The sequence below is a fragment of the Marmota marmota genome, unplaced genomic scaffold, assembly GCF_001458135.2.
Source record: "Marmota marmota marmota unplaced genomic scaffold, marMar, whole genome shotgun sequence".
NCBI lineage: Eukaryota > Metazoa > Chordata > Mammalia > Rodentia > Sciuridae > Marmota > Marmota marmota.
This window is the reverse complement of record NW_026000019.1, coordinates 18130133-18143018: the sequence shown is the minus strand read 5'-3', so window position 1 is coordinate 18143018 and position 12886 is coordinate 18130133. Positions and strand designations below refer to the sequence as shown.

At 33.0% G+C, this 12886-nt stretch overlaps 1 protein-coding gene across 9 annotated transcripts in view; it reads left to right on the top strand.

The window, feature by feature from the left end:
- The window catches only part of Rabgap1l (RAB GTPase activating protein 1 like), a 592157-nt gene that overhangs the window by 54382 nt on the left and 524889 nt on the right, over nt 1-12886 (top strand). For 6 of the 9 annotated variants that reach the window (XM_048810001.1, XM_048809999.1, XM_048809998.1 and 3 more), the window contains exons 2-5: nt 1187-1367; nt 2899-3085; nt 8229-8439; nt 9564-9738. In XM_048810001.1, coding sequence (XP_048665958.1) covers nt 1200-1367; nt 2899-3085; nt 8229-8439; nt 9564-9738 — 741 coding nt within the window. In that variant the 5' untranslated portion in view covers nt 1187-1199. The remainder of the gene's footprint in view (nt 1-1186; nt 1368-2898; nt 3086-8228; nt 8440-9563; nt 9739-12886) is intronic. The other 3 variants (XM_048810002.1, XM_048810004.1, XM_048810003.1) reach the window with 1 other exon arrangement.

Sequence of the window (12886 nt, the reverse complement as noted above, 5' to 3'; positions counted from 1 at the left end):
CCCCCGCCCAATTGCCTCTTTTTGCTCACTGGCTTTTTTTCCTCACTAGTTAAGCTTTAGGATAGCAGGCTACCCCTCCTTGTTGGCTCATATCACTCCAGGGCTGAGCAATCTCTGCTACATAGTATATATATTCATTCAGAATTAGTTGTGTGAGTATTTGAACTTCTGGAAATCAAAGTGTGTTGTTTCTATAGGGATAAAGTAGGGATTTATCAAGAAAACAGGGTTACTCTGTATTTGATTACTGAAACATTGTTTGCTACATAAGTGTAATATGAAAGCCTTCCTTTTTTATGTGTTTACTGTTAAGTACTGGTAAGGGTCTATGTGTTTGGAAAAGAAGAGATACATGACTTAAGGTATTGAATTCTATATTAGTTAACCTCAGTGATACAGAATAAAATATTTAAAAGTACAGTATTTGGTCTTGAGGACATAGCATTTTAAAAAGCATTTGGAGTTTATAAAGTAATCAAAATGATTTTCTATTTTTGGGTCTTGCTGTGTTGTCCAAGTTGGTCTCAGATTCCTGAGCTCAAGTGATCCTATACCTCAGCCTCCCAAGTATCTGGGACTGCAGGCATATACCATTCATTGTTCCCAGCTGAATTGTGTGTGTGTGTGTGTGTGTGTGTGTGTGTGTGTGTGAGAGAGAGAGAGAGAGAGAGAGAGAGAGAGAATGAATTTGTAGGTGTTTCTAGTATCATGTTTAATTATTTGCTCTATTGAAAAAACAGTCTAGGGCTGGGGCTGTAGCTCAGTGGTAGAGTGCTCGCCTCACATGTGGAAGGCACTGGGTTCTATCCTCAGCACAACATAAAAAATAAAGGTATTGTATCCATCTACAACTAAAAAACATATTTAGAAAAAAATATTTTTAAAAAAGTCTCAGAGAAATAAGAGTTAAATAAATAGAGGTAAATATTTTTAGTTGAGATGTGGGTAGTTTATATGTTTTACAGGGAACAATGTGGTGGTTCTTTTATCTGGAAACTCAGAGAAGAGAGTACATTTCCATTATGAGGTCCAGTCTAAGAAGGTAGTAATATTCCTAATCTTGAGATAATTAGTAGGATTTTTCTTCACATGTGCCATTTTTTAAAGCTTTATTAGTTAATGTTTTTATTTAGCTCAAGTTTTTAATCATTGGGTTTTGTTGTTGTTTGTTTTTTGATCCCTGTAGTTTGGCCAGGTGAATGTGGGAAAGAGAAGTTCTCAGAATTGAAATGGAGGTCAGAGCTTCACTACAGAAGGTTAGTGGGTCATCTGATTCTGTGGCTACACTGAACAGTGAAGAATTTGTTTTGGTTCCTCAGCACACAGATGATACTTCTACAAAAGATGATGAGAAACCTCAACTGAAGGTATTTTTTTCTTTTCTAATATGGCACTATTTAAAATTATCATTTTTTGAAGCTCTCAGGAGATTATAAAGATCTAGGGTTTTTCGCAAGTATAGACCTTGAGAATAAAAGACCTTGAGAATAAAAGTCAAGGTTTGATTTATCCAGAGACTAATTATTTGGTTTGATTTATTCAGAGACTAATTATTTGGTTTGGGGATTTTAAAAGTATTTTGGTCCAGATTATTTTTATCCTTTCATTTGGAATTTTAGGAGGAGGAAATAGAAGGAAAAATAAAAGAGAAGGGGTGATTGGCAAGTTAAACTTAAGATTAAATCTTACATTAATTTATCTGGTTGTTTTTGTTTCTCATATGGGTTTTAGAAATTAGTTACATGAAAGTCATGTTTTTCTTTAGAGGCTTTTTTCCCCTGTTTTTCATGTTTTAAAGGAGCTGGTAACATTCTGGTAGGTGATTTAATTGGTGACTTGTGAATATTCATTCTAAAAGTGTGTTTTACATTTTTAGCAGTTAACTTTTTCTATAGTCCTTTTTGTCATTTTCGGATTGACTTTTTTAAGTCAGAGAAAAGGAAGTGATAAACCCAGGTGTATGTACATGAAAATTGTGTAATCGTCCTTTAGAAACAGGAATAGAAAATAGCCAAAAGTGCTATTTATTATTTATGACTTTTACTTAGTAGTAAGTATGACATCAAAAGTATATTAACATATCAGCTCAATAAAATAACTTGTAAAAATGAGATTATTAAATATTCATTTATATTATGTAAAGAAAATATAGTTTAAAAAAAAATAATGTTATTATACTTTTTATATATTTATCTTATTTATTTTTATGTAGTGGTGAGGATTGAACCCAGTGTTTCACACATGCTGGGCAAGTGCTCTGCCACTGAGCTATAACTGCAGCCCTAAAGAACATGTTGTTTTATTAGGTTATTCAAATGATCATGGTTTTACTTTTAGGTTTCTGTATTTTTAGCATTGTGTGTTTAAGATACTTATTTATTTGGGCTTTGTGCCTCACCTGCTTTTAAAAAAAAGATAAGTCAACTTAAATTTAAGGAAATTAGCAGTTCCTTTTGGCAGCTAGCAAACAATTTATAAAGAAATTGAAAATATGATTATACCACCGTAAGAGAGATGATCATTTAAATGATATTTATAGCAGGTCCTTTTTACACTTATCTGTTTTTTTCTTTAAAACACATAAGTTTAAGATTATGTGATTTTTAGGATGTATTCCTTAAAAAGAAAGAAAAAGCAACCTTTATAAATAAGATGTTATGTCAAATGTAGTTGGAAATTGTGAAATTAATAATCTGCCTCTTATTTGCTTGATTTTATTATTCAGAATTTTAATGTATCTATGTGCAATGAAGTGTAACTGACTTAACTCTTACTATTCAGTAACTATATCTTTAAATATTTAGATTGTTTTTATTTCATCTAGAAATTAAAGATTTTCATAACATTAATGTTCAGAACTATAATGAGATTGAAACAATTATCTTGCTAAATTAATAGATAGTTTCTAATGGTGATGAACAACTGGAAAAAGCCATGGAAGAAATTTTGAGAGATTCTGAGAAGGGGCAAAGCAGTCTTGACTGTCAAAGTTCCAGTGAGATTTCAGACCATTCATTTGGAGATATTCCAGCCAGCCAAACAAATACACCATCTCTTCAGTTAATTTTGGATCCATCTAACACAGGTACTGTAATCAAACTCTTTGAAACCAATCATAATGGAAAGAGAATAGAATGATAATGAAAATTAGCAAACAGTTTTGTTTTACAAGATCAGGATCACTGGGCTTTTTGTTCTGGTTGAGAATTTTCACCTTGGTTTTTGCTCATATATTTGCCTTGAAATCTGGTCTCAATAGTCTTTCACAATAAAGAGTATGTTTGGGTCCTAATTTTCCCTCCAATATTTGGCACATGGTTTATCTTTAGTACTTAATGAACAAATATTGGGCAAATATTGAACAAATATCGAACTCTTGAGTATTAGAGAATTCCATTTTCTTCAGTTTGGCTACTCTTATTTTAAGCTAATTATGGTAAAAATTCTAAGTAAAATAGCACATCAATTTTATTGGTGTATTTAATAATAAATACATCTATGTGTGAGTAGGATTTGTACTATAAATACCAGCTTTGAGTTTAATATGCTTTTGGGTGGGAAAAAACAAACAAAACTTAAACTGACTCCAACTTCAGCTGGCTTAAACACTAGAGATGTGGTTTGATCTGAGTCTGGGGGTATTTTTTTTTTTTTTTTTTGTAAACTAGTCAGTTCTGTTTTCTTCATGTTGTCCTTCTCCTTAGTTGACTTCCCTCCTTGGCCACTAGCAGAAATTGGTAGGTAGGGTTAGGTGATCTGTTCATGCCAGGTGGCAGAGAGAAAAATTTCATTCTTTTACTAATGACTAAGTTCTGAACCTCATTCTGATTTTACCAACTGACCATTTTCTAGTGATCAGGGAATACAGGTGTAGGCCTTACTTTTAGACTCCTCAATAAGTCACTTTGACAGAGGGGATGGGATTATCCAAATTGGCTTAAGGTACTAGTGATCCCTTTTTTGAATCTTGGTATAAGGTAAATATAGTATAGGCCAAACTGCTAATCAGTGGGGTATGATGGGATATGTATATATGTGATCACAAAGCCTATTATGGCAAGGATGATTCAGCACTAAAATCTGTCAGTGTGATTTACACATAAATATTGAGAAGAGAAATATCAAATCAATAGACATAGAAAAAGTAGCAGACAAAAATCAAGATCTTTTATGTATATTAGATATATAAAGTTTTTGTCAAACTGAGAATAGAAGGAAATTTACTTTACTTGATAAATGATATCTATCAAAATCTTGTTATATATTTTATCCCTCAGATTAGATGTATTCTCATTAAGATGTATCTGAACAAAGTGCATTAGCTCTTTGACACTGTTAGCTGTCCTGTTCTCAGTATTCCTGTGCTGGAGACTTCACCCCATGAAAGATGACTGGAAAAAGAAATGACATCTGATGATTAGAAAAAAAAAGATTGGCAGAATTATTCTCACAATTTGGTAGGGGAAATGATGGATAGTCAATAAATGGTGTTGGAGTAGTTGTTTCTCTTAAAATAAAATTAGGTTTTTAGTTTATATACTAGAATTATTCCTAGTGAATCAAAAATTTAAAAGTGGAAAAAATGTGGACCAGGAGGTGTAGCATCATACTAGAGCTGTGCCTAGTGTGTTCCTTCTGGGTTCAATCATGGGGTGTGGGTTGGGGGACAAATTTCTAAGAAGAAAATATTGGAATATAAGTTGACTGACTCATAGTGGGGTAAGGAGGGGGAGTGTGGGAGGAATAGATGAACTCTAGATAGGGCAGAGGGGTGGGAGGGGAAGGGAGGGAGCAGGGAGTTAGCAATGATGGTGGAATGTGATGGACATCATTACCCAAAGTACATGTATGAAGACACGAATTGGTGTGAGCATGCTTTATATACAACCAGAGGTATGAAAAATTGTGCTGTATATGTGTGATATGAATTGTAAAACATTCTGCTATCATTTATTTAAAAAAATCAATAATAAAAAGAATATTGGAGAAGTTTTTTTTTGTGTGGATCAGGTAGGAAAAGTCAAACCAGAAAAGGAAAAGATAGTTGCATTTTTATTTTTTTATTTATTTATTTTTTTTAAAGAGAGAGAGAGGGAGAGAGAGAGAATTTTTAATATTTATTTATCTTTTAGTTTTCGGTGGACACAACATCTTTGTTTGTATGTGGTGCTGAGGATCGAACCCGGGTCGCACGCATGCCAGGCGAGCGCGCTACCGCTTATTAGTTGTTCATGGACGTTTATTTTACTTACCTATCTATATGTGGTGCTGAGAATCGAACCAGTGCCTTGCACATGCTAGACAAGTGCTCTACCACTGAGCCACAACCCCAGCCCAGATAGTTGCATTTTAATAAAGAAAAAATTAAACTTCTTAATGAGAAAGATACCATAAATATTTGTTAAACAGCATATGTTTTAGTGATTTGCAAGAAAGACTTAACAGATTTTAGTGTGTAGACATACTTGTGACTAGATTTACGTTTAGGAGGACTTAACAGCATATATATTTATATGTGTATATAGATATAAACATACACACATAAAATGACTTTATTAAAAATATGACATTAGGAACAAACTTTACAAATTATTCTTTTTTCTTGATTAAGGGTACATGGGAAATTGTATTATTTGTTGCACTTTGTTTTGTCATTGAATTTCTTAAAAATCCCAAAGCATACTGGTAATCTGTATTCATATAGTTATTTTTTAATATAGTCCTTGAAAGGAAGAAGTGCCTTTTGCCTTTTATTGTAACACTAAGGAGCTATTTGAATGAATTAGCCTTTTCAGTGACTTAAGATATATGATTCTTATTTCCGAGTATATTATGAGACTATCTATTGTGCATCTTTTTATATTCTCAATCCCCATTATCCCAAATACATTTTAAAAAATGTATCTTCTACTGAATATCTCTGTTGGTAAGAAGAATTTCCTTTGCTTTACAGGTAAGTTTTCTGTATTTATTTTCTGAGTCTGTATTTTTAGTTTACATATTGAATAAAAGAACATTTCTGGTATCTTTTCATAGTTGAAATCAATACCATTTTTGCCAGTAGCATTATGGTTAGTTTGAAATGATAGCTTCAGTGTCAAGAAACTGCCTGGAAATGAGACTGAAGTGGTCTAAACTAAACATTAAATGTGTGTTTTTTTGTTAGTTATAAAACTATTTTGATGAGAACTTTTGTTTAAGCATTTTGATACCTTGGTTTTTTTCATTTTGTGTTTTTATACCCTGGCTACTTGGGTTCAACTTTAATAGCATATCATTCCTGGTTTAAATGTGCTAAAATAGCATTTGATTATAAAGATGGGTCTTTTCTCTCACTTTCTTTGTTATTCTTTTCATCATTCTACTGAAGAATGGATGAGACAATTGAATATGATTTGATTAGTACAGAATTCTTATTTATTTAGGTGAAATTGAGCACCTTACATTTGTTTGTGATTTTTGTCATTTCTATAAGGTTGGCTTTATTGAAAATATTTTTGCTCTTTGCCTGCTTAACTCAGGATTTCCATGAGTCATAATCTGATAGTTATCAGTGAATTTTGTCTACATGAAGGTTACAGTTATGGTACATTTGATTGTGCCTAGTAAAATGTTTATCATCATTATTATTATCAATATTGGAAACTTTGAACCTGGGAATCAGATCAAATAAAATGTTTCGTCTCCACCTAGTAGTTACAACATATGTGCTTGAAATGGATGTGGGGCAGAATGTAGGACCTTCATCTTCACTAAATCACCGTGGTGGACCTCTTAGATTTCTATGGAATAATGCCCTTTAAAAAGCATTTATACTCTCTTATGCTGCTGATACACTAGCTGGGGACCAGAGGAGTTAAGTGCCTTATTTAGGCTTATACAGCTATTTTATAGCAGATGTGGGATGAGAAATCAATCCTTTCTGCAACCCAATAAAATGAACCTATGCATAAATTAAAAATATTGCCATATAACAGTAGCTCAGCTTTAACTTTCTTTGAGAAAACACTTATGTTCTTGTAGTTAAACTATAAAAATTTAGTTTAATGTATTTCCTATTTCCAGTATATGATTTAGGATCTATTTAAAATCCAGGTTATGAATTTATTAAATAGTAGATACTTTGATCTGTTTTTTTTTTGGTGAGCATAATTATTTTGAAATTTATCAATGTTGATGCATGTATCAAGTTTTTTTTTATTGTTGAGTTGTAATCCATTTTATGAATCTGTTATGTTAAGGTCTCTGGGTTGTTTCCAGTTTTGGGCTAATCAGTAAAGCTGCTATGAATATTTGTGAACAAATACACTTTGATTTCTCGGGATTAATACCTAGGAGTGGAGTGGCTGCTTTATATGATAAGGTCTTGCCAAGTTATTGAGGCTGGCCTCAAACTTGTGATCCTTTTCTCAGCCTCCAGAATAGCTGGGATTATTAGTGTGGACCAACAGGCTTGGTGAATGTGCTTTGTTTGGAATCTGTTGCCACACTCTACTGTCATGTATATCTAAAAAGAACAAATAAAAATCTATTGCCATATGTGTGTGAGGCTGTTTCTGAACCTTCTCTCTTTGTTTCATTGCCTGATATGTCTGTCCTTTTTAAAAATTCCTGCTGTCTTGATTATTGTAGCTTTATAGTAAACCTTAAAATCAGGCAATATTTTCTTTCAAAGTGTTTTTGACTATTCTATTTCTTTTGCATTTTCATAAAAGTTGTAAATTTGGGGTTTATCCTGATATATCTTGGTGAATATATTATGTAAACTTGAAAAGAATGTGTGTTCTGTAGTTTCTGGGTTTTCTATAATTGTTAGATCAAGATGCTTGTTAAGTCATCTATACCTTGTTGATTTTATGTTTAGTTTTTCTATGCTTTATTGTGTAGTAGTTTGAATTGTCCAAGTATAATTATAGATTTGTCTATTTCTTCATTTGGTTCTATAAATTTTTACTTCATATATTTTAAAGCTCTGTTTTAGGTGGATAACTCATTTTTATATTTTCTAGGTGAATTCACTCATCATTATGTAATAATTTTTCTTTATCCCTGTGTATTTTCTTTGTTATGAAGCCCATTTATTTTCTACTGATATATTCATTGCAGCTTTCTTTCAGTTAGTATTTATCTAAATTTTGTTTGATATATTTCATTTCTCTTTGAGCATTTGGCAAAATTATACTTGTTTTGTATTGACTTTGGAGTGTTTCTGTTTTTTTACCCTTCAGAAATTTCGACACCCAGACCATCTTCTCCAACTGGACTATCTGAAGAAGATAGTGTTTTATTTAATAAACTGACCTACTTAGGATGTATGAAGGTTTCTTCCCCACGTAATGAAGTGGAGGCTTTACGGGCAATGGCAACCATGAGATTGTCCAGTCAGTACCCCTTTCCTGTTACTCTGTATGTGCCAAATGTTCCAGAAGGTTCTGTGAGGTAAGCTTTAATTTTCTTTTTTTTTTAGACATGTTCTAAGTCTTTTGAGTGTTGTGAGGGTATTATATCATAAATTCAATGTAGGACTTACTGTGAATTCACTTAATTCTCCGTAGACATGCAAAGTACACGTTATTTAGGCTTACACTGTGTTCCTGTTGGTAAGGGATATTTGCAAAATTTTCCTTAGGACATGTAAAATACTTGAGATTTATATTTTTCTATTTTGCGGGAGCAGGAAGATCTGACTTTAGCCTTTAACAGTCATTCAAAGAAGTAGAGTGATGACTAAGTTCTTTGTATTGAAGTAATAGCTATAAAATTTTACATAGTATTGATTAAAATGCTTTTGAGTTTTTCAGAAGTGTCTTATAAATTATTTTTATAAAGGTTTTTAAAAATTAATTTCACAGTATCTCCTAAAAATGCCAAATTGTATTTTAGTGTTATTATTTAGTTTCAGTTTTCCAAACATTCCTTGACAAAGACTTACCTCTAAATGATCACTGACAGTTGCCTCTGTATTACTTCAGCCTATCTCTTAGTTTCTTTGTTTGAGATTTTGAAATGGTCTTGACTGTTTAGATCAATCCAAGGCATAAGATGTATGTAGGGAACATCAGAGAATTATTTCTAAATCCCTCAAACTACTTTTAAATTTTGTGTTCTGTTGTTGAGTCTATGTTTGAAATTTCCTGACATTTTTCTGGGCAAAGAGTTTTCAGTTGAACAGTAACTTGAGGCTTAGATGAACTTAAAGGTAGTGCTCTGAAAAGAAATGGATTTTCCAAGATGATCTGTGCTTTTGTTCTAGTATATGTTTTAACCAGTGATAACCAGTGATAGTATTTTACGTAGCCATGCCTGCTTTGCTTTGGAGTAAACGAGTTAGATCTTAGGAAAATAAGAACAAAGAAATTGTCAAAAGAAGATGAAGAATTTATATGTGTATGTGTAAGGTTTCCAGGAATATATAGATACTCTGTTTTCTAGCATTATTATTACCAATTTATTCTTGTGATTTTAAGATAGTTATGTTTATATGTTGTATATTGATATGGTAAAGCTGTCTTTGTTCTTTGCTAGTAACATATTTTATCTCATTTTTCATCACTCTTCTGCAGAATCATAGACCAATCCAGCAATGTGGAGATAGCATCTTTCCCGATCTATAAAGTGTTATTCTGTGCCCGTGGACACGATGGGACAACAGAGAGCAATTGCTTTGCATTTACAGAGAGTTCTCATGGTTCAGAAGAATTTCAGATACATGTTTTTTCCTGTGAAATTAAAGAGGCAGTAAGTATAATATAGTATAGCAATTTGCTATAGAGCTGAATTAGGGTAGTATTTTTGAATTCTTAATTTCCCTGATAAGTACATTATATAAATTTGGAGATTGCTTCTAAAGACAAAGTTTATCTTGTTAATGGCATAGAACTGAATGCTAAGTCTGATTTATCTATACAATAAAATGATAATTCTAGGTAGGACACTTTCACAATTTAGCAGGAATAAAAGAAAAATACCACTTGATAAATTGTCCTACCACCCTACCACAGTAGCAATTGCTTATGCTCAGAAAGGATGAATATTTTTTCACCTTTCATTTTGCTCAGGTAAATTGGTCTGTGTGATTTAAAAAAGTGCTTATAACAATACCTGTGTCTCTCATAGTTGCATAATTACTTTCACTTAGATATTGCACTAATATTGTTTCATAGATCTCTGTGGTTTTCACTAGTGATTATTTGTTATCACTTGGAGGCTGTATTTTGCTCTGGAAAACTAACCTAATTAAAAATATAAATGCTCACATACAGCAGGGGTATCAACTTATAGTCTTTTGAAGATGCCAGTAAGTTCATAACAATATTGTATATTCTTAGGTTGGAGAAATAGCTCAGAATCAAATGGTTGTAAAATACATGGGGAAATATTCTTTGCTGCATCTCTTGAATTGCCCCCAAATTAAAAGAAGTATTATTAGGAGTTTATTACTTGCAATAATTTCAAAGGCATTTTAAATGGGATTGGATGGGCAATTTTGAAAATATCAATTGTCAGAAAATGCTAAAAGCAACAGTTATTTCTAGTCTCCATTTACCATGAAATATGTACAAACTATTGTAATAACAGTTTTGAGAGTTTATTTCTGGTCACAAAATTAGAATGTATAGAAATATAGATCTATGTAATTTTGATAAGAAGCACGATGGATATGTTAATTCTTATGCCCTGGTGATCATCAGTTTGTTTTATACTAAAACGAACATGTACAGACACATAATTTAGATCATAAATATATAAATTTTCTTCCACAACCTATGCTTTGTATAAGAAGTTCAAGTTTTGTGTTTTGTTTTTCAGATAGGCCTTATACTATTTCATCCTGATGCTTAGGTATCTATGTATATTTCCATTTCTTGCACAAAAAGATGTGATAGATAGGAAAGTGAAATGAGTACAAGTGTGTTGCTGGTGTGCCTGGTACATAGTAGGCATGCTTCAAAATGTGTGAAAGAATACATGTGTGTTTTGTGAGTTAGGGGGGCTGTTCTGATCCTTATAAACTCCACTACAGAGGTGGGGAAGCAGATGGTAGAGTCCTGGCATTTCATGTTGGCAGCTGTCATTTAATACACCTCTGTGGTTTCTGGATCACTGGAGCCCAATCTCAAGAAAATGAACTTTGAAGAACTGGACAACCTACTTCTTGGAGAAATAGAAATGCTGCTATAGGAGGAAATTGAAAGGGACCTTGCTGCATTTTCCATAACTGTGATGGTATGAAACTCTCTTTTGGGATTATAGTATCTACTTGTTTCTGAGTTGGAGAAGTGTTTGCTTGTTTTTTTTAAGAGCTCTGACAGTGGGTAATCAGTGGGAAAAAAATGGGGAATTCTTAGACTGATCATTTTGCATATTAAAGAGTATTTATTATATATCTAGAGCATTTATTTGGTACATGATTTCCATATTTAGATGATGTTTTTGAAAGTTATACTGTGGGCCATTGGTGGTAGGTAATATACAGTGTTTGAAGGAGAAATATATACACACACAGTGGTCATAGAACCTTATTGTGAGATACCATTTTGAAATGAAGACTAACCCAATATAAATGCAGTGCTTATGCCAGGCATGTGCCAAGCACATACTTGATACTCATAACATCCATGGCATACATATTTATTTAGAGCAGTCCTACTTTATGCCTACTGTCTAGGTCAATTGCCAATATTTTCAAAAGGGTTGTGGTTTTGAATAATGAATTGTGTAGTTACCTTTTGTTTATCCCCAGGCTAAGGGAATGGATAGTAGAGCTGGGTTTGAAGTTAAAGTCATTCACTCTAAGGAGTTATATATTTTCAGCAACAACTTTCTTGTTGCTTAAATATTATAGAAAATGTGAATTTTTGTCTTCCAGTTATTTTTTTCTTTTTCTAAATATTGTTTTTAGTTGTAGATGGATGCAGTACCTTTATTTTATTTATTTCTTATGTGGTGCTGAGTATCAAACCTAGTGCCTCACACATGCTAGGCAAGAGTGCTCTCACAGAGATACAATCCCAGACCCCTCAGTTATGTTTATAAGGGGATTTATCAGGCACATATTTTGCCTTCCACCTACCTTTGTGGTTTACTCAAGTTTTTTATAGAAGCTATCAGCATCATCTTGTCTTCCCTAAAAAATTAATTATAGTTAATCCAAAGCCATTTAATTACTGGTTATCTGGTTCCTGGAAATTTCCTGTTTTGTAATAGAGGGACAACTGTAGTCCTCAGTAGTTAAGTCCCTTCTGGTGGGTACAAGCAATTGGCTTAGATAGCCTAGGAGCCATGTGACAGGTATTCTTTTGCTTAAGTATATACTGTGTGGCAATGACACTGATTTATTTTCCTTTTTTTCCTCCCCAGACTCCCTGGATGACATCTACAGAGGTTTTTCTGTTAAAGGCAAGAAGATGACTTTTCAAGCAGGAGTAACTGCACGGCTACTACTGTCTGCTGTCACTTCACTGTAAAAATCTTCAAGCAGCAGGCACCAATGGTGGCAGAAGGGAATCCCAGTGAGGGTGATGATGGCTCTCTTGGACAGCTGTGATGCAAGGGTTAGGAGTTCCCACAGAAGGGTCACGACACATTTGACTCTGGATATTCTTCTGCAGGACTCTGTTGGAGTGGATCTCTGTGTCCTCTGGCAAAAGAATTGGTCTGTCCAATCAGAATTATCTTAATGTTAGTGATCTTTGTGCAGAGTGAGTTATGTGGTAGGCTTCTGAATTGCAATCTTAGCAAAATATCAGATATAGTGAAAAAAGCCAAGTCACCAATTCTAGTTGCATCTTTATGGATATATTATACAGAACTTTTAAAAGATACTTTAGAAGGCTTGATTGACTCTCTGAGATTTTATTTCTGTTATTGAGTAAGATCATTTTCT